General features: G+C 35.3%; 1 protein-coding gene across 1 annotated transcript in view; it reads right to left on the bottom strand.

Moving 5' to 3' along the window:
* LOC135199105 (protein kinase 4-like) overlaps nt 1–10682 on the bottom strand; it is a 13621-nt gene extending 2939 nt beyond the window's left edge. The window contains exon 1 of the mRNA XM_064227023.1: nt 10366–10682. Coding sequence (XP_064083093.1) covers nt 10366–10682 — 317 coding nt within the window. The remainder of the gene's footprint in view (nt 1–10365) is intronic.
* Between the last annotated feature and the right edge of the window lie 11818 nt (nt 10683–22500).

Raw genomic sequence — 22500 nt, forward strand, 5'->3', positions numbered from 1 at the left:
AGGTGGGACTGATGGGCACTGTTACCTACGATCAACAAAGTCAGGAGAGAGAGAGGAAGAGAGAATGAGAGACAGAGAGAGAGAGAAGGTGGAGAGAGAGAGAGAGACAGAGAGATGGAAGTTAATTAATTCAAGGAAAGGGCAAAGAAAATACAACCATTTTGAAATGTAACAATTATGACAAGAAAGAGAGAGACAGGGAGAGATGGAGAGAAGGTGGTGCGGAGGAGAGAAGAGAGAGAACGACGAGAGAGAGAGAGAGGAGGAATGTCATTCACACTCATATAATAAGAAAAGAAACAAAAGTCACCCACTCAGCCGGCAACTGTTTTCATTCTGTTCCCAACAATAAAAAAAAATTATCTTCAAGGAAAATCTGTTAAAACTATAATAAATAAAATAAAAAAAAATCATGTTTATTAAACAACAACAATAAGTCCTCTGTAAACAGTCTTTAAAGAAATATTATAAAAATATAATGAATAGAATAAAAATATAAATTAATCAATAACAAAAAATAAGTCTTGTTAAATCTTTGCAGCCATAATGGAAATACTCAAGGCAGATGATGAGGTAAGACTCAATCAAAATACCCAATTCCATTTGGGAAAATAACCGACTCAATTTGACCTCATTGAACATGAGTAAACTCATTAAACTTAAAATATAACTCAATGAGGGTTAACCGAAGGACATTCAAACTGCTCATTAATCCATCACTTATCTAGGGAATGCTCTGCTCAGGTTAAGCCTAATCAATGCTTTAGGGGGGATGTTCCAGGGGGAATTGGGGAATGGAAATTGAGGAACTTCAATTGACGGGAATTAGGCAATGTGGGATTGGAGTGTGGTGGGATTTGGAATGTGGGGGATTAGGAAATATAGGGGGATTCGGAATTTGGGGATTCAGGGGAATGTTAGGGGATTCGGAATGTAGGGGATTAGGAATGGTAGGGGAAGGAATTGGAATGTGGGGAGTTAAGGAAATTTGGGTGATTTGGAAATGGGGAATTCGGAAATGTGGGGATTAAGAATGTTCAGAATTAGGAATTTGTTTGGGGAATTGGGAATGTGAGGAATTAGGAATATTGGATGATTGAGAATGTAGGGATTAGGGAATGATGGGAAATTAGGAATATGGGGATTCGAAATGTTAAGAATAAGGATAGGCAGTGATGGATTTGGAAAAAATGGATAATTAGAAATTTGAATGGGATTTGAATGTCGGTTCAATTAGGACTTTGAGGGATTTGAAATGTGTCAATAATTAGGAATTTGATGGATTTAGTATTGTGGGGAGTTTAGGAATGTGGGGGATTGGAATATGGGGAATTAGGTAATTTTGGGGATTGAGAACGGGAAGATGAATTGGGAAATTATGGAATAATTAAAGAATGTTGGGGAAATGGGAGTTTGGGGTTCAATGCGGGGAATGTAGGAATGAAGAATTAGGGGGGGAATTAGGAATGTTGGTTGAATGGGAGTATTGGGGCAATGGGAAAGTGGGGGGATTAGGTTTGTGGGGAATTACCGAATGAAGGGGAATTGGGATAATGTAGGGATTTGAAACATGGGGAAATTATTAATGTGGGAAATGAGGCAATTCGGGAAATGAGAAATGTGAGGAATTAAAATCAAATAGGAATGTGAGGAACATGCCCATGTAAGCTGGTATTGGCAGAAACAAGAATATCGAGATATTTAACTATTATTTAACATATATGTTTAGATTTATATATATTACATATATATTTAACTATATATTAATATTATATAATCTATATTTATATATATAATTTAAATTATATAATATATTATATTAGATATAATAATATATTATATAATATATTATAATAGATATATATATATATATTATATATTATATTATATACATATATATATTATATATAGATATATTATTATATCTTATATTATATTAGATATATCTATATATTATTATATATATATTATATTAATATTATATATATATATCTTATATATATATATAATATATATTATATTAGATATATATAGATATAATATATATATATTATAATACAAAACACCAGTTCACAATCACAACAACAATTTCTTTAATGATGCTATAACATCTTCTCAATCAAAATCGCATTTACCCAAGAAAGCCCAAAAGAAAAAATTTAAATCACCCACAGAGACACCATACACGCATTCTGGAATCGGGAACTATTAAAATCTCGGAATCTGAATATGATGAAAGTTCGAAAAGCGGGAATTAATTTGGGAATTTCAATTTGGGTAATCCGATACTTGGGAATATTTAAATTTTTTTTAATTTTTTGCCAGAATTATAACTAGGTTTTCCTGTCATCTGTTTGCATTATGTTTTTTTTTTTTTTTTCTAAAGGGGAATTCCATTCATAATAGTGCCCAACCCAAAACTGAAACCGTTATTGTTTATGATGCGATTATGGTTAGGTCTCGGGTAAGTACATGCCTGTTACCAAACTGCCATACATTTCTTTAACATATATATATATATGTTATATATAATATATATATATATATATATTATATAATAATATTATATATATTATATATATATAAATGGGTAAAATGGGGGGATTCTTCCCCAATTATTCATAAGGTAAGCGTGGGACCCGAAACGGGAGGCAAACCACACAACAATCACAACACACAGCTCTCTCCTCCTCTTCTTCTCTTCTCTCTCGGCAATCGCCCTCTCTTCTCTCCTATCCACCAAGGAATCTCTCTCTCTCTCTAGCTCTTTATCTCCATTCTTTAATCAGGTAATGAAAATGAGAGGAGTTGTAATCATAACATTAACGTTTACTTAACAACTAATAAATATATCAATCAATCAAGTAATCCACTCTTACAGACTAACATCAAAAAAAACATGTACAATGGTCTAGTCACCAAAAAAGTCTACAACCCCTACCCTTGGGGAATTCTTGTCCTCCCCGGCATTCCAAGATCCGTCCTGTTTTCAAAGATACAGAAACACAATCCCGCCGGTAACGTTACACACACAAGATTGACAGAACAGAGGTTTACAAATATTGGATATCAATCACCAAAATCTTCAAACAGATAATAAGCCATTCTTTGGCCTAAAGCACTTCAACACTTACCCAAACAAACCGGAAACACTTTAAACACTGGTTAACTAACAAAACGCCCGGTGAATGCCACGGCCATCTTGCCTGTGACTTGACAAGCGCCCCTCCTTGTCAAAATCCTCCCAATAGGCTTTGGGTATGAACCTATTAAAGGGAAGAGGCACACACGGCACAAATACCGAAACAACACCAGTTCGATAGCGCCATCACAAGTTCTAGCTGCATCCAGTTTCACAAAGGCACTTTGAGAAGAGCTTCGATAAAACTGTATTGCATTGACTTGTTTCGAACTATTTCATTTTTATTTTTTCGTTCACGGCCAGCCCCTAGAATTCTCATTGTCAGCTAAACTCTCAGGTCGTTACCTCTACACTGTTCTTTCCAAGCTCATTCATAGGTCACAGAGAACACACAATGGAACAATATATTGATTAATCAAAAACCCTAAGGCCTTACAGATGCTCGGCCACCGTAATATGCTAGCCCCCGCCCTCAGCAAAAATTTTGCTTTATAACAAAAACAAAAGCACTTGGGGCTGGCCTTAAAAATAAAATATACGAAATAACTGCAACGTCTTCTGGCTTATTATAAAATAAAGTCTTATCACGCTTTATCTCCCAATAACACAAGGACGGCAATTTCTTTTTCTCTCATATTTTCTGGCATTAGGATTCTTGAATAATCCCTCCTTTCGCTTTGTCTGCAAGTAGCGGCTCTGGTAAGAGACTGTAGCAACTGTAATGAAGACGGAATGCCTCCCTCATCGTAGAAACGACTTCTCCACGGCTTTCTTGGTAGATCCCAAAAAACACGCTGTAGATAATTCTCAGGCGATCACCCACGTGGGAAATTCCTTTGTAAGCACCTCCTGGGCAAACATGGCAGCAACCTCCTCCTGCCCACGGCTGGTGGACGTCTTGCTGGCGTCGGGGAAACGGACTTTTGGTGTTAGTATGTCAGTCAAGTCTTGGTCAACCTAAGAAAAATTAACCCAGACATACTACTTTCTATCCAAACAATGATCTGCAAAAAGTCAGAAACGAACTAACTGAACGTCTCCCAATTAACTCCCTTCAATACGACTACTAAAATTCATAAGTCATTAATCACAACTCATCAACAAAGAACATCAAGTTCTCCAACCAATTCTCCCAAATTCCCCTCCCAAAACCACAATCAGCAACAACACCACAACTCAGAAATCACAGCAACTCCCACGGAATTCTGCACCTCACAATTTCAAACGCGAATGTGGCTCCACAAGAAAAAAAATAAAAAATAAAAAATCGCAATGTAGCCCCAAGGAAAAAAAAAGAAATCAAAGTAATAACACCCAGACCCCAAAAAATGTTTCTCTCAAGCTCTGGACATTTGAAACAACCCACAAAATCAGTAAAAAGTCTCCAACTTTAAACAGCAAAACCCCTTTACTGCAATCAATTAATTAATTACAATGAGACTTAATGTCAAACTCCCATTTAACGTAAGCAAAGCACACCCCGAAAGATTTACATCTACCCGGGTAAAATCAAATCTTCCCGTTCCAAAAAAGAAATGCTACTTAAGCTCAATCCCCAAATTATATCTCTCAAGGAAAAGGAAGAAAAATAATTGAAAAAAAAAAAGGATAATTCACAAGAAACATTTACCCCAATCACAAAATACATAAATTACATGTATTAATATGCATAACTCCCGCGTTTTTTCCCAAGAAATGCTCCATGTAAAGTTTATGGATTTGCCAGAAAAGCACACTCTCACACATGCGCTTTCGTGAAATGCAATTGGTTCAACATTTCCAGATGATTGCGAAAAAATTCTTTGAATCTTTATCATCACCAGAAGAAAAAAAAGAAACCAGCACAACGGCTCATCACGGTCGCTTTTGTTAGCAGAAAAATCGGCATGGCGGACGTATGCTCAAACCAAAAAACAGACAAAAAATTGTCTAGTCAGACACATAAGTTTGGAAACTCATGATCTTTCTAGAAAAAAAAAAAGTCTAACTGACACATTTCACAGAATTAAACATCCAGGATATGGACTCAATGTGTTCAAAAAATTTGTCTCGAAGACTTGATTCTTCTCAACCAAATGACTTCAAAAAATAACAACAACTTGTCGAACATAAAAAAATGCACACTATCTCCAAATGACCTATTAATGCAGTAATGCCAATGCGCCTTTAAATAGTCACGAAACCAAAAAGAGAACCACTAGAAATCTTTTCTTCTTTGTCTCCCGAAAAAAAACTTCCATAACCAACCAAACAAAAAAAAGGGGGTCACCGCCAAAGATAATTCCAACTCCATTATGAGCACCATATTAAGTAATCAAAACACCACTCTTGGTTATTATAAAAATATTTCCTCCATTTGGTTAAAAACCAACCCCATATTATTCTCTCTTATTTCTCTAATAGCCACATGTCAGTAAAAAAAAGACACCACTCCAGGAATAGAGAATAATCACCTCTATTTCGGCAAATACAAAATATTTACCTGTTTCCCCAATAACTCCATGTGGAACAAAACAAGGCTCCAAAAAATATATCTCCAAAAAATGTGCACTCAAGGCAACTAACTCACACATTCACAATATTGCCCCATAATCTCCAAAATATGTGTCTCCATTTGCAACAAAGATGGCTGCAAAATAATTGAACTAAACATAGCTCTCATCACATTATTGGCAAATATCAAAAATGGCCAAAAAAATATATATCCCATATATTATATCTCAAAATATAACTCCAAAATAATATATACCTCCAATTATCTCTCCAAATATATCTCAATTATATCTCAAAAACTATAAAAACTCTCTCCATTTAGCATAACTGCTAAAAAAAAAAAGGGCAAAAACTCGGAAATAAAACTGTCTAGAAAATTCTAGAAAAAATCACCAATGTGCCACAACTCATTATAACAGAACTCCAAATTCACAGTGTCTTAGCCAAGACTTCTCCATATGCACTACGACATAGGCCAATAGGAAACTTAACCAAGTTTCCTATCTCTCACAAAGTTGTCATAAATACAACAAGGGTATTGTGCAAGAAAACTCACAATTTCTGGAACACAAATATCCAGAGAAAAAATGTAGTGCCATTACGTATGCATTCAAAACGTGCAAAAAAATTCTCCCACACATTTCTCTTATAGCATCAAATAGCTAAAACACGAACACGTTCCCGAACAATGACTTCAAGTCATGAACTGAGATAATATTCACACTAACTGGAGAGAAAAATAAACTCAAATTCACCCTTGGTAAAAAAAAAACTTGTGTCAGCAATGGCTAACTTCCAAAAAAGGAGAAAAGAAAAATCAACGGCCTTGTTCACTATCTCCCGTAACTCACTAGATATCAAGCAATTATCTGCTGAACTCATAAAAAAAAGAGGAAAAAAAAATAATGAGTTGTTAGTTCCTCCCAAAATTCAAAAAAGATCTCACCTCCCTTGATAGCATTACGGCACCCACGTATTAGTATAAAAAAAATCAGTATCAGAAATATCATTATCACAAAATCACCAAAAAAAATTGCTATCATCAAAATCATCAGTATCAGTACAAAAAAAAAATATCACCAATGTCAATGCTTGTCCATTCTCCAAAAATTCAGCAAAAGTTCAGCAAGATTCAACACAATTCACCAAGATTCAGTCAGATCATCAAGATTCAGCAAAACTCATCCCCGTCAATCACTGAAAATATTCTCCAAAGTTACAAAAACTTAACAAATAATTAACACAAAACTTCTCCCATTAACTCATAGTAATAATTCTCCTTGAATAATTATCTGTAATAATTATCGAATAATCTCCCATGAAATATCTCAAAATCTCTCGTAAATTATGTCTCCCATAATGATAATTATACTTAAGCAAACCTCCCGTGACACATCTCAAGTATAATAATTATTAATAATAACAATAATAATAACTCTCCATAGCAATAATTCTCTTGCAAAGATCTCAAGTAAGGGTGAAATTCAAAATAGCTTACAACAGTATTGCTGAATCCTATGACATACAATTTCTCCAGCATACACCATGACATAACACCATTGCCACACAACACAGATACAACACCAATCATCGGCATTTCAAAGTAATTTCTCCAACACAATAAAAAAAATAACAATAATAATCTGTGTATCCCCCTTATATTTGTGTCTTTCAAGGCACAAGTAAAACATACTCCCATACAATGCATTTCAATTCTCTTTTTATTTCCTTTTCTCTTCCTCCAAGAGAGAAAAAAAAAATCTCTTTACTAAAAAAAAAGACTCTACAGGCGTTTCACTTCATCAACTAATCAATCAGCTGATATCTTAGCATCCACGGTCAAGGGCAAACCCATACCCCAACACAAAGAAAAAAAAGAAAAAGGGGGAGTTCACCCCCAATGAGAAAAAAAAAGGTTTCTCCCCCCTGAGCATTGACACTCCCCCGAGGTAGACCAGTAGTACCCCCATCTCCCCTTGAACAGTGTCTGAGGACCCCTTCCCAAGGTATACACTAGTGCCCTCCCCTGCATTATCTCTCGAGGGAGGCCAGTGGTACCCTCCATGCAACTATCCCCCCGAGGGATGCCAGTACCCTCGCAATGCAACGCGCCTCTCTGCAGAAATGTGCTGAGCCCGTAAAATTGTGGCCGCTGTGTCTCTGAGCCAAGTATGCTTATCTAAGCACAGTTCACATGCATAGAAAAATACACTCCTATGTTTTAAACAAAGACGAATGCATACGTCTATTATAAACACGTGCAAATAAAGAAAACACGTCACTATGGGGCAAAGACAAGAAAAATTGTTGACCTCTTGAACCAATCCCATTTCACTGAAATATTTAAACAAAACCCACTCCTTCAAAACAATAGTTTTAACACTCACCACTCCATAATGGGAACCAAATTAACTCGAAATTCTCGTAAAACACGTAAATCTCGTCGGCACAATACAAACGCGATCGGCGAGATGGCACCTAGCAACTGTCACTTACAAACCAAACTGAGTTGCTCTCACGACTCCCGCCCTGAAGAATCTCGGTACGAGCAATTAGATGACCCTAATAGAAATTTCTTTCCTCATCCCCCCATCCCACGGACGGATATTTTCTCTACCCCTTTTCACTTAGCAACTGAGATCCAACAATTTAACAATTTTCCACAGTCCCACAAAGGCTTTGTCATTCGAAAACTATCGCTAAGCCATAACCCCTTTTATTTTCTACCTGGCCACCCATCTCTACATTGGCGTTCCTAGGCATAGAAAAGAAAGAAAACTTTTATACCCCCTCTTAACCGCCTGCCACCACTGTAAATGGGGGGATTCTTCCCCCATTATTCATAAGGTAAGCGTGACACGAAATGGGAGGCAAACCACACACAACATCACACACACAGCCTCTCTCTCTCTCTCTCTCTCTCGGCAATCCCTCTCTCTCTCTCTCTCCAAGGAATCTCTCTCTCTCTCTAGCTCTTTCTCTCCATTCTAACAGGTAATGAAAATGAGAGAGTTGCATCATAACATTAACGTTTATTAACAACTAATAATTAAATCAATCAATCAAGTAATCCAGTCTTACAGACTAACTCAAAAAACAATACAATGTCTAGTCACCAAAAAGTCTACACCCCTCTGGGAATTCTTTGTCCCCCGGCATTCCAGATCCGTCTGTTTCAAAGATACAGAACACATCCCGGTAAGTACACACACAAGATTGACAGACAGAGGTTTAAATATTGGATATCATCACAAAAATGTCAAACAGATAATAAGCCACTCTTTGGCTAAAGCACTTCAACACTTACCCAAACAACCGGACACTTAAACACTGTTAATAACAAACTCCCGGTGAATGCCACGGCATCTTGCCTGTGACTTGAAGCCCTCTTGTCAAAATCCTCCCATAGGCTTGGGTATGAACCTATTAAAGGGAAGAGGCACACACGCACATACGAACACACAGTTCGATAGCGCCTCACAGTTCTAGCTGCATCCAGTTTCACAAAGGCACTTTGAGAAGAGTTCATAAAACTGTCGTGCATTGACTTGTCGAACTAATCAATTTTATCTCACGCCACCCCTAGAATCTCATTGTCAGCTACTCTCAGGTCGTCACCTCTACACTGTTCTCCACATTCCATAGGTCACAGAGAACACATGGACAATATATTATTAATCAAAAACCCTAGGCCTTACATATATATATATATATATATATATATATATATATATATATATATATATATATATATATATTATAGTATGTATGTATGTAAGGATATACGTATTACGTACACATATATATTCATACATATCATCTAAAACCAATCACCAAACAAGCCATCCTCAAGATACAATGAAACACCCACCCACCCACCCACACACAACACCCCCCCCCCCCCCTCAAAAAAAAAGCAAACTTCGAATTCCCCCCAAACTGAAAACTCGCCCATCTAGTTTAAGAATCAACACAATTCCTAGCCTGCAATTTCCATTTGCAACTTATCAGACAATGGACCTTTTGTTTCCATTCAAAACCCGTTTCCTGGAACGAACTTTTGGCTGAGAAAGAGAGAGAAATTGGCCAACTCTTGGTTTTGGGGCGAAGGGGGAAGGTGAGGGGGTGGGGGTAGGGGTGGGATGGGTTGGGGGAGGGGGGTGGTTGTTGCAAACTTGGCCCACCTCTAATTAAGAGAAGTCACTCCTTACCAGGTGGAATTGGAGTGGTTAGAATTGGAGAGAATTTTTTTTTTTCATTTTAAAGTATTGAATTGAAGATTATTTTTTTAATATGAGGATTTATGAAATGTAGGGTGTTATGGGTGATAAGGAGAGAGAGAGAGAGAGAGAGAGAGAGAGAGAGAGAGAGAGAGAGAGATGTCTAGGCTTCAAAAGGTGACGATTATTTAATATTATGGGTAAAAGATATTTAAGGAGAACATAATTGGAGAGAGAGAGAGAGAGAGAGAGAGAGAGAGAGAGAGAGAGAGAGAGAGAGAGAGAGAGAGCTTTTGTCAATATTTTGATGAAAGATACCCTTTTAAATTTTGCAAGGTTTTAGTGTTTTGGAGTCTCTCTCTCTCTCTCTCTCTCTCTCTCTCTCTCTCTGTGTGTGTGTGTGTGTGTGTGTGTGTTGGAGGAGAGTCTATTGAAGGCATTGGAAGTTGATTGAGTTTTGTGTTTTATTTGGTGTTGTTAAGTTAGTGTTTTTGCTTAGAGTTGTTGTGCCTGTGCTGTTGTGATTTTTTGTGTTGTTTGTGCAGTGGTCTTTCGTTGTTATATGTGAGGCTGTGTTCCTCGGTTGGTTGTTGTGTTGTTAGGTTGTGGTTATGTTCCTTGGTTGGTTGCTGTGTTGTTGAGTTGTGGTTGTGTTCCTTGATTGTTGTTGTGTTGTTGTTGTCCTTGGTTGTTGTGCTGTTGAGCTGTTGGGTTGTAGTCCTTGGTGTTATTGTGTTGGGTTGTGGTGTCGTGGTTCTTGGTTGTTGTTGTTGTTGTTGGTGTTGTTGTTGTTGTTGGTGTCCCAGTGACCTTAACCAGCACAGCATAGCCCGGAGTAACTGGATTGATTAGTAAGTAAATGTGTTTTGAGAGTTTTTTTGTTTTACGTTTTGTGTAGTTGTCGGTCAATTGTCCTGCTTGTATTCTGTAGTGTTAAGAGGAAAGTGTTAAGAGGAAAGTGTTAAGAGGAAAGTGTTCAAGAGGGTGGAGTGATTAGGTTAATGTGGGGAGGGTTTTGCCCGCTTTTTTTCTAGCTTGTGATCCCGCCACATTGCCATATGACCCAAAACCACAAGCAAGCGAAGCTATCAAGCGCTTTCAAGCTATGTTGAAGCAAGAACTAAAAACGAAACACTTCTAAAAAAAATAGACCAAAAAATTGTTCGTGTGTTTTATTACCATTTCCCTATGTGTTGGTCTTTCCACCTGGAATAATAGTTCTTTAGCCCATCTCTCTCTCTCTCTCTCTCTCTCTCTCTCTCTCTCTCTCTCTCTCTCTCTCTGCTGTGTGCTCTCACGCGCATGCGCGCAGGAAGAACGTTCCAAAACGTTTACCTTACAGGTAACTGAATTTAGTGTCTGTATGTTTTAGACGTCATGTCCTGTCCTGTTGATTTTTGGCGATTTTTTGGGGCGGTTATTGGAGCAAGAAATTGGGTTAAATTTAAAATTTTTCTTGTTTCATTTCAGGAACAGAATGGACCTCACGTCATTCAGAGTTTTTATGAATTTCATTGCAGTTGAATATATTGTGTTGGAGTGTAGGTATATTTCGGTTTACGCAGATAGAATGTATAATTCGTTGCGCGAGCTGAATAGAAAATGTGATACCAGATTAACCTCTGGATGAAGGGGCATTTGAATATATATATATATATATATATATATATATATATATATATATATATATATATATATATATATATATATAGAATATTCTTCCCTGGTCTTGGCACTGTTATTTATCATCAAGCTAAGATTTCCAAGTAGCCGCCCAATTACTGAGACTATTTTGAGACGTTATGGCCGCTCAACGCTACAGTTGTTTAGACGGACTGAGAAGGTACGCTATAGATCCAAGAAGATTGAGGAGGACATACGATTTTCTGAACACTTGCAAGGATTTCCGTGTTCATTCCCCAATTTCATTAAATTTAAGGTTTATTCCAGAGATTTTCGTAACACGAGTACATATCTCTCATGGCAGTTTAAATTATTAGACTTTGAGGTTAAAGCGCAAAAACGTAAGCAAGAGGTAATTTTTACGGAAGTGTCTTCATTAAATAGGGATTTAAGGAATAATCTTTCTTTTCTGGACTACAATTGCCTGTCTTCTATTTTGGATTCAAATGTTGATAAGAAATTGACAGATGTTAGGCTTACACACAGCAGAAAGTTGAGAAATCTAGGTGTGGACGTTAGTAAGAAAATAGATAGTAGTAAAGTAATTTTTAATCTTTCTAACAGAAATTTAACAAAAGAGGAAAAGGATGTTCTTTCTCTTGGTCTTGGGTTTGCTTTGACTCCCTTGAAATTCAATTTCTTTAAGTACTTTTTAAGTTTTGAAAAACTGTGTTCAACTTTAAGAAACTGTGACATTTGTGGTAGTGAAACCCTTACTTCTATTTTTAACAAAATTTCTGTAATTGCGAATGAAACCTTTCAAAATTTTAATCGTAGCAAGGAGGGTGACAATCAGTTAAATAAAGACAGAATCAATATTTTACATAATCTTAAGACGATGATAGTATAGTTATTACAAAAGCCAGATAAAGGTAGGTGTTGTATTAATGAATAGGTCTGATTATTTAGATAAAATGAATGAAATACTCTCTGACAATACAAAATTTAGGATGTTAAATGTAGATATTGCGAGTCACATTTTGAAATTAGAAGACAAATTAAATAGGATGTTAAGAAGTTTGAGAAATAAGATTGGGGAAGTTACCTATAATAATTTATTTGCTTCAGGGTCAAAGCCCGGTTACATGTATGGCCTACCTAAGGTTCATAAAATAGGAAACCCATTAAGACCCATTATATCCTCAATTGGCACCTTTAGTTATTACTTGTCAAAGTTTCTGGTTCCAGTTTTTAAAACCTCTAACTTTTAGTGAGTTTAATGTCCCAAATTCTTCCAAGTTTGTCAAAAGAATTGTGTTCTTTCGATTTTAACCAAGATGTTGTAATGGCTAGTTTGATGTAACCTCTCTTTTCACAAATATCCCATTAAAAGAAACAACTGACATTATTCTTAATAATATATGTGAAAACCACGTAACAACTTTTGGACTTAGTAAAGTAGATTTGCGAAAATTATTACAATTGGCTACAACTGATGGCATTTTTACTTTTGATGGTAAATTATATAATCAAATAGATGGAGTTGCTATGGGAAATTCCCTTGGACCTGTATATGCAGATTGTTTCATGGGTTATTGTGAAAAGATTTGGATGCCTGAATGCCCTGTTGCTTTCAAACCGTTGTATTACCGTAGGTACGTGGATGACACTTTCCTTGTGTTTAAGGAACGTTCACACGTGGATTTATTTTTTGAATATTTTAACTCTCGTCATCCTAATATTTCTTTTACTTGTGAGACAGAACAGGATAATATGTTGTCATTTTTAGATGTTCAGGTACACAGAAATAGAGGTAAATTTGAGACTTCCGTTTATAGGAAAAGTACTTTTACTGGCTTGGGATTGAATTATCTTAGTTTTTCACCAAAGTTTGTTTAAAATTAATTCAATACGTACTATGATAAATAGAGCTTACAATGTCTGTTTGTGATTTTTAATTTATTTCATCAAGACATGGTCTTCCTCCAGAATTATTTTTCCGAAAATTCTTATCCGTATTTGTCTTTTTACAAAGTTCTGAAAAATTTTCTAGATGAGAAATTTTGTCCCAGACCTGTGTACAGTACTGCTAGTAAAGATGTAAAGTATATTAAACTGCCTTTCCTTGGTCATAGTAGCTACTTGGCACGAAAAAAGTTACCAGAAATACTTAAGCATAGTTTTCCTCAAGTTAGTTTCAGATTTGTTTTTACTAACCCTTTTACTGTAGGATCACTTTTGAGGGAGAAGCCTGCTCTTCCTGTGGACCTTAATTCGAGTGTCGTTTACTTGTTTACCTGTTCACAGTGTGGTCTGCGATACGTGGGATCCAGTTCCCGCTGGCTTAGACACAGAATTTTGGAACACAGAGGTCTTTCCGTTAGAACTAGGTTTCCTCTTTCTAAACCACCTTTTTCTGCCATAAGGGAACACAGTTTAGCACAGGGCCATCCTTTCACTCACCTAGATTTAGAGTACTGTCTTTTGCTCAAATAGACTGGACCTTTTAATTTCAGAGTCGCTGTTTATTAAGAAAATGAAACCGGAATTGAACAACTCGTCCGGTATTCAACTAGCTATCATATAGTTTCATAGTAGGTACACAAAGTGGGTCGTTAGCCATTTTATTTTTGAGTGTAGTTTGTTTACCTTTCATATTATTTTTATTTTTATTTCTGTTTTTGTATGTTTTGCGTTTTGTTTTAGTTTTTTCGTAATTTTTAATATTTAGTTTGTATGTGATGTTCGTTTTATTTTATATTCTTACTGAAGCTTTTAATAAGACAATTCATTTTAATGTAATTTTTTAGTGATTTCTCATCCTTGTCATTTTTTCAGCCTGAAGATGAGGTTTTAAACCTCGAAAGCTCGTTTAATAAAGAATGTTCTTCCTGGTCTTGGCACTGTTATTTATCATCAAGCTATATATATATATATATATATATATATATATATATACTTATATATGTATATATATATATATATATATATATATATATATATATATATATAATCTCGCTGCAGCAATTTACAAATAATGAAACCGAAAACCGGCATAAATCCATTCGTAACCTCATATGGGAAATACAACTCTACGGTAACCGAACGCCAGGGTTCACTTTTCGAGTGGTTTTGTATTATTTTTATTCTTTCAAAAAGAACTTTAAAGAGAAAATGCTTCATAAAGCGAGAGAATGGATGAGGGAACATAAAATCTAGAAGCTCGCTGATCGAAAGAGAGAGAGAGAGAGAGAGAATGCCCTTAAAGAGAGGACTAAAAGAGAAAGAGAGAGAGATAGTGAGGGAGAGAGAGAGGAGAGAGAGAGAGAGAGAGAGAGAGAGTATCACACACACATACACACAGACCGACGAGAAAGCTCCTGACGAACAAAACGTCTGTATATATATACTCTGCTGCAATCACTCACACACACACACACACTCACACACAAACACACAGACACACTGCACACGAGATCGCCACTTCTTTGTCGCTTTGTTGTCGCCGTCAGTAACGAAGTTTATCGAGGACAAAGGAATCTCTCAATCTCCTCCTGTAGGAGAGGACAAGAAGGATGCCTCGTGTGGCATTGTATGGCGTCTCCTCCCGACGGAGAATGTATCTCCTGCGATCTGAGTTAGTTTTCTCTCTCTCTCTCTCTCTCTCTCTCTCTCTCTCTCTGGTGGATCTTTCTACCTGATGTCAACAGTTCGGTATATATATCAATTATATACATCGACCTAAGCAGTAAATAACATCCATGGTAACAAGTCGACTGTTGTGGGTTACACACAGAGTGAGGCAGAGAGCCCTACACCCTTTTCTACACCCTGAAGGACGCTGGTACTTATCAACACCTCCTGAATGTCGGATACAAAACACAAATTATCAACAAAAGGAGAAACTTAACAACTTTAAACAATTCTAACTATTTTCCAGGAATCCTTCAGCCCCCTGATTGTTGAGTGAAGGTGCTCTTTGAATCCCACGAACCCTCACGGACCAGGAGTCGTGAAGGCAAAGGGAGTGAAGGGCAAAGGGAGTGAAGGCAAAGGGAGTGAAGGGCAAAGGGAGTGAAGGGCGAAGGGGAGAGAGAATACTAAGTCGTCTCGAGTCCTTCATCGAAGCGACGTGATGTTTTGGTGGGGACCTCACGTTCGTTCTCGAAGTCAAGATGTCGACGATTGGGGCCTTGTATGTTATTTTTTTTGTGTTCTCTCTCTCTCTCTCTCTCTCTCTCTCTCTCTCTCTCTCTCTCTCTCTCTCTCTCTCTCTCTCTCTCTCTCTCTCTCTCTCTCTCTCTCTCTCTCTTTCTCATTGTTTCTGTGCCTGTCTTGCTGTTGTTGTTATATTTATTATTCTTTCATTCTCTCTCTATCTCTCTCTTTTGAATTAAAGTTGTTATAATTCACCTCGTTATTCTGAAATTCATTAGAATTTCTCTCTCTCTCTCTCTCTCTCTCTCTCTCTCTCTCTCTCTCTCTGTCTTCTGTCTTACTCAAAGTCAATATCATATTTATTCACGTTAGACTGAAAGAAATCAACATTAAAAAAAAAATCCTGACAATTTGGACTTAACCTTAATATCTTAAAACCTAACACCAATATATATAAGTATATATAAATAATATATATATATATATATATATATATATATATATATATATATATATATATATATATATATATATATATATATATATATATATATATATATATATATATATATATATATATATATATATATATATATATATATATATGTATATATATATATATATATATATATATATATATATATATAATTCCTCCTAATATTTCAAATACCAGCCAGTAGTAATGAGATCTATAGCCTATCAAATCCACAAACCAGTTTGTAAAAATATATGGGAAATCACCCCCTCCCTCTGCCAACCACACCCCCCCCCCAGAAAAAACCCATTCAAACAGGAATTAAATGATAGAGCACATTTCCAAATGGGTTTCATATTGGGGTGAAATACTATCCCGACGCCATCTATGGGAAATATTGGAAAGTATTTTCGTGACAAGCCATTCATAGGAAAATATGTATATTTATATGATTTTGAAATCTGATGACAGAGAGAGAGAGAGAGAGAGAGAGATATGGGGCCCAATTGTCTATTGGGGTTTAGAGTTTTCGATAAATGTTATAGTGACGAAGCTTATTTTTCGTTTTTTTTTATCCAATATTGGATTCTGTAATTTTTTCTTTGGGGGGTGGGGGGGGGACGATTTTTTGGGGAGGGTAAATAATTTTTTGGGTGGGCCACCTGTGTTAGAATGAGCCACTTTTTGGGGCGGAAGGGGTGGACAATTATTTGGTGGCCAGTTTTTTTGAAGGGCTATTTTTTTTTTTTTAGATGTGCCAAGTTTTGGAGGCTAATATTTTTGGGAGGCCATTTTATTTGGGGTGGAGGGGGGAGGGGGGTTGGTAAAAGTTTTTTTTTTTTTTTAAGGGCAATTTTTTGGGGACGCCAATTTTTTTAGGTAAAATTTTTTAGGGGGCGCCTAAATTTTTTGGGAGTATAATATTTTGGGGTAAATAATTTTTTTGGGGGGCCAATTTTTGAAAGGGGACAGTTTTATTGGGTGGCCGATTATTTTGGGGGTCAATTATTTTTATTTGGTGGGAATGGCAAAGACCTTTGTAGTACATTTTGGCAATGCACAATTTTAAGTAAGAATAAAATTCTAAATACTTTCTCTGCTGATTTCTAAGCTACGTGACAAGAGACCTGATTTTTGAGTGAAAATACATCTCTCTCTCTCTCTCTCTCTCTCTCTCTCTCTCTCTCTCTCTCTCTCTCTCTCTCTCTCTCTCTCTCCGAGTTAATAGATTATTGGCCCATTCATTTGTTATCCTTTCCAATTCCTCAGACGTAATCCGAAGAAGAAAATCCCACCTGAGGTTGATCACAGAAAATGAGAATCGATCTCCGTCTGAATTTTAATGTCTTATCTCCCTCGCCTTTGCTGATCGAACGAGGGAAGTAACGTCTTTCGTGAGATAACTGTGAGTTCAGTTAAAAAGGTGTTAGTTATTTCTTATTAAAAAATTAACTTCCTTGATAATTATACTGACTACTGGTATTACATTATGATTATGGATATGAAAATAAACATTATTGTTTTGGTCTCTCTCTCTCTCTCTCTCTCTCTCTCTCTCTCTCTCTCTCTCTCTCTCTCTCTCTCTCTCTCTCTCCCCAAATGCTGAAAACTTATATCCTTAATCTACAGTATAATGATAGAATATTGTAGGCTCTAGCCTACCCACGTTTCTGAAAATCTCTCTCTCTCTCTCTCTCTCTCTCTCTCTCTCTCTCTATATATATATATATATATATATATATATATATATATATATATATATATATATATATATATATATATAATGCCTGCATTATTCCTTCCACAATATAATGACAGAATACCATAGGTTTCAGCCTGTCAAGTCTTCGAAAAAATCTCTCTCTCTCTCTCTCTCTCTAGAATAGATAAAAAAGATAATGATATAGAAGTAAGGGATGAAAATAGTGAATATTTAGCTGACATAGATATTAATGAAGCTGATATTGTGCAGGCTATTAATGAAATTAAAAATGGAGCTGCTGCAGGGCCTGATGGAATTCCTGCTATTTTGTTAAAGAAAGTAGTTCATTCTATCGCAAAGCCACTTGCAATATTATTAAGACAAAGTGTAGATACAGGCAGATATATGATGAGCACAAATTAGCGTATATTACCCCTACTTTCAAAAGTGGATCAAGACTAGAGGCAAGTAATTATAGGCCTGTGAGTCTAACATCACATATAATGAAAGTGTATGAAAGGGTAATGAAGAAAAATATTATGAAACATTTAATAAAAAATAATTTGTTTAATAAAGGACAACATGGTTTCGTACCCGGAAAAAGTACACAAACCCAACTGTTAGTCCACCGTGAAAACATATTCAAAAATATGAAAAGCGGAAATGAAACAGATGTGGTTATTTAGACTTTGCAAAAGCTTTTGATAAAGTAGACCATAATATATTAGCGAAGAAATTAGAAAACACAATATCGTGGATAAAGTAGGAAGATGGTTAAAAGAATTTTTACACAACAGAAAAACGATAGTTTATTGCAAACGACGAGAAATCGGATGAAGCAAGGTAATATCCGGTGTGCCGCAAGGTACGGTGTTAGCTGCAATACTGTTTTGTTATTATGATTGAAGACATAGACAATAATGTTAAGGATTCGGTAGTGAGTAGTTTCGCAGATGCACAAGAATAAGTAGAGAAATTACTTGTGATGAAGATAGGAACGCTCTACAAGAGACCTTAACAAAGTATATGATGGGCAGAGGTAAATAGATGGTATTTAACTCTGATAAATTTGAATCAATAAATTATGGAGACAGAGAAAGAAAGCTATATGCATATAAGGGACCTAATAATGAGACCATCACAAATAGGAAGCAGTTTAAAGACCTTGGTGTGATGATGAATAGGAACATGTTAGCAATGATCAAATAGCAACTCTGTTGGCAAAAATGTAAAGCAAAAATGGGAATGTTGTTACGGCACTTCAAAACAAGAAAAGCTTGAACACATGATTATGCTTTATAAAACATATGTTCGTAGTCCACTTAAATATTACAATATGATATGGTACCAACACTATAAAAAGGATATTGCACAAATAGAGAGTGTACAAAGGTCCTTTACAGCTAGAATAGAAGAAGTTAAGGACCTAGATACTGGGAAAGACTACAATTCTTAAAATTATATAGTCTGGAAAGGAGAAGAGAACGCTACATGATAATTCAGGCATGGAAACAGATAGAAGGAATAGCAGAAAATATCATGGAACTAAAAATATCAGAAAGAGCAAGCAGAGGTAGATTAATAGTGCCCAAAAATATACCAGGAAAAATAAGGAAAGCACACAGGACATTAATCACTACGCACCAGCATCGATAATGCAGCGTCTATTCAATGCGTTGCCAGCTCATCTGAGGAATATATCAGGAGTGAGCGTAGATGTGTTTAAGAATAAGCTCGACAAATATCTAAACTGCATCCCAGACCATCCAAGATTGGAAGATGCAAAATATACCGGAAGATGTACTAGCAACTCTCTGGTAGACATTAGAGGTGCCTCACACTGAGGGACCTGGGGCAACCCGAACAAGATGTAAGGTCTGTAAGGTGTAAGGTAAGGTCTCTCTCTCTCTCTCTCTCTCTCTCTCTCTCTCTTTCTCTTTCTTTGTGTGTCTCTCTCGTTCAATGGCTGATATAAGAGTTATGAAGCGGACTCCTCCTCCACCCCTCCAGCCCCCATACCCCTCCCCCCCCTTCCCACAACCACGGCTGATTTCATTCATACTTCCCCCTCTCAGTCGATTCTCGATATACGAAATTGTACATCTTCACCTCCCTGGACCGACTGCCCTCCTTCAGTATCTCCCAATTGTTTCGGTTTTCTGAAAAGTTTCCTGTTGCGGTTTTAGCTTTTGTCTTTGTCTCTTTCTTTTTTGCTTTTGTTTATTTCGTTCGTCGGACAGAAGCAGAAAACTGCCTATATATATATTTATGATAAATATATATATATATATATATATATATATATATATATATATATATATATATATATATATATATATATATATATATATATATATATAGTATATATATATATATATATATATATATATATATATATAATATATATACATATATATACATATATATATATATATATAAATTATGATATATATATATATATATATATATATATATATATTATATATATATATATATATATAGATATATATATATATATATATATACATATATATATATATATACAATACTTATGTAAATTTGTGTGTGTGCGTGCCTTACTATCACAAAAGTGAAAACACAATAAAATCATAGTGTCCACCTTCTGACACAAAGCATAAACCTCTAATTAAAAAATCTCACAAACACAAACGATATGCTCTAACAAACAAACAGCACCACCAACGTTTGTGGAAAACATTAAACACGCCAATAATTCTGATTTCCAGGAAATATTCTGAATTCCGCCATCACCGTAAACAATAATCGCAAGAGTTTATTTTTCAAGGATATTATTGTTTCCCGGGTACATCCTAAAGTGCTTGGTGCCCCGCCCACCAGGGAGTGGAATAAATGTTGATTTATAAACTGTGATTCAATATTTGTCATTTGCCACTGGTTTCTACCATGTATATACATTGTTTATATATATATACGTATATATATATATACATATATACATATATACATATATATATATATATATATATATATATATATATATATATATATATATATATGTATATATATATATATATATATATATATATATATATATATATATATATATATATCAAGGATAATAAATACATTTTGCAAATATCTATTTTTAAAGCTGAAGACTTATTTATGTGTGCTGTACATGGCTCAAGTCTATCTTTCTCTCTCTCTCTCTCTCCCTCTGTCTGTCTGTCTGTCTGTCTGTCTGTCTCTCTCTCTCTCTCTCTTTAACTTTCCTTTCGTGGATTGGAAAGAACGAATAGGAGATTGTGGTTGGATTTATACATATAAAAAAGAGAGTAATAGTAGTGTAGAAGATAAGAGGTAATTCGAAAAGCTATTAGATATTGTACTAGAATACAACATTCAACAAATAAATCGCCTGCCAACAAGAAAGGAAAATACTTTAGACCTAGTATTTGTGAACAAGGTGAATTATGATAAAGAAATAATAGTTTATAATGCGAGTCTTTCAGACCATAATGTCATAGAATTAACAGTCTGCTCCAAAGCAATTGAAAACAGAGATAAGCAAGAAATGAAAAATTGGGAAGGATATGGAAACTACCATTTCTATAGTAAGAGTATAAAATGGTCAGAAATAAATGAAGAATTAAACAAAGATTGGGTAAACATATTCGTAAGTGATGATATAAAGGTAAATACGGATATATTATATAAAATATTATAGAAAATAGTGGATAAATATATACCGAAGAAGAAAAGTAAACATCAGTCATGTATACCAAGAGACAGAAGGATCTTGTTCCAGAAAATCAGAAAGTGGAAAAAAAAGTCTTGCAAAAGAAAAGAATGCAAGGAAAGTGATGGAACTAAAAAGTAAGATAGAAAATACAGAACAAAAGATTATACAATCAAAAGAAAATGAAAAACGGGACTTGGAAGAAAAAACCTAGTAAATATCAAGTAAAACCCCAAAGTATTGTACTCTTATGCGAAAAAGATGAATAAAAGAAGAATAGAAATAGGCACTCTAAGAATTGAAGGGAGATTATCGAATGAAAAAAAGGAAATATGCCAACATATTGGCAGAAAGATATAAGAGAGAATTTACCCCTAGAATTGATAATGAAGATAATGATAGAGAAAAAAATAAGATGAAAATAGTGAATATTTATCAGACATATATTAATGAAGCCGATATTGTGAAGGCTACTAATGAAATTAAAAATGGATCAGCAGCTGGACCAGATGGTGTCCCTGCTATTTTGTTAAAGAAAATAGTTCATTCTATCGCAAAGCCACTTGCAATATTATTAAGGCAAAGTGTAGATACAGGCAAGGTTTATGATGAGCACAAATTAGCATATATTACCCCTACTTTCAAAAGTGGATCAAGACTAGAGGCAAGTAATTATAGGCCTGTGAGTCTAACATCACATATTATGAAAGTGTATGAAAGGGTAATGAAGAAAAATATTATGAAACATTTAATAGAAAATTATTTGTTTAATATAGGACAACATGGTTTTGTACCCGGAAAAAGTACACAACCCAACTATTAGTCCACCGTGAGAACATGTACATAAATATGAAAGACGTAAAAGAAACAGATGTGGTTTATCTAGACTTTGCAAAAGCTTTTGACAAGGTTGATCATTATATATTAGCGAAGAAAATTAGAAAACATAGTATAGTGGACAAAGTA

Source organism: Macrobrachium nipponense, chromosome 25 (genome assembly GCF_015104395.2).
Source record: "Macrobrachium nipponense isolate FS-2020 chromosome 25, ASM1510439v2, whole genome shotgun sequence".
Lineage (NCBI taxonomy): Eukaryota > Metazoa > Arthropoda > Malacostraca > Decapoda > Palaemonidae > Macrobrachium > Macrobrachium nipponense.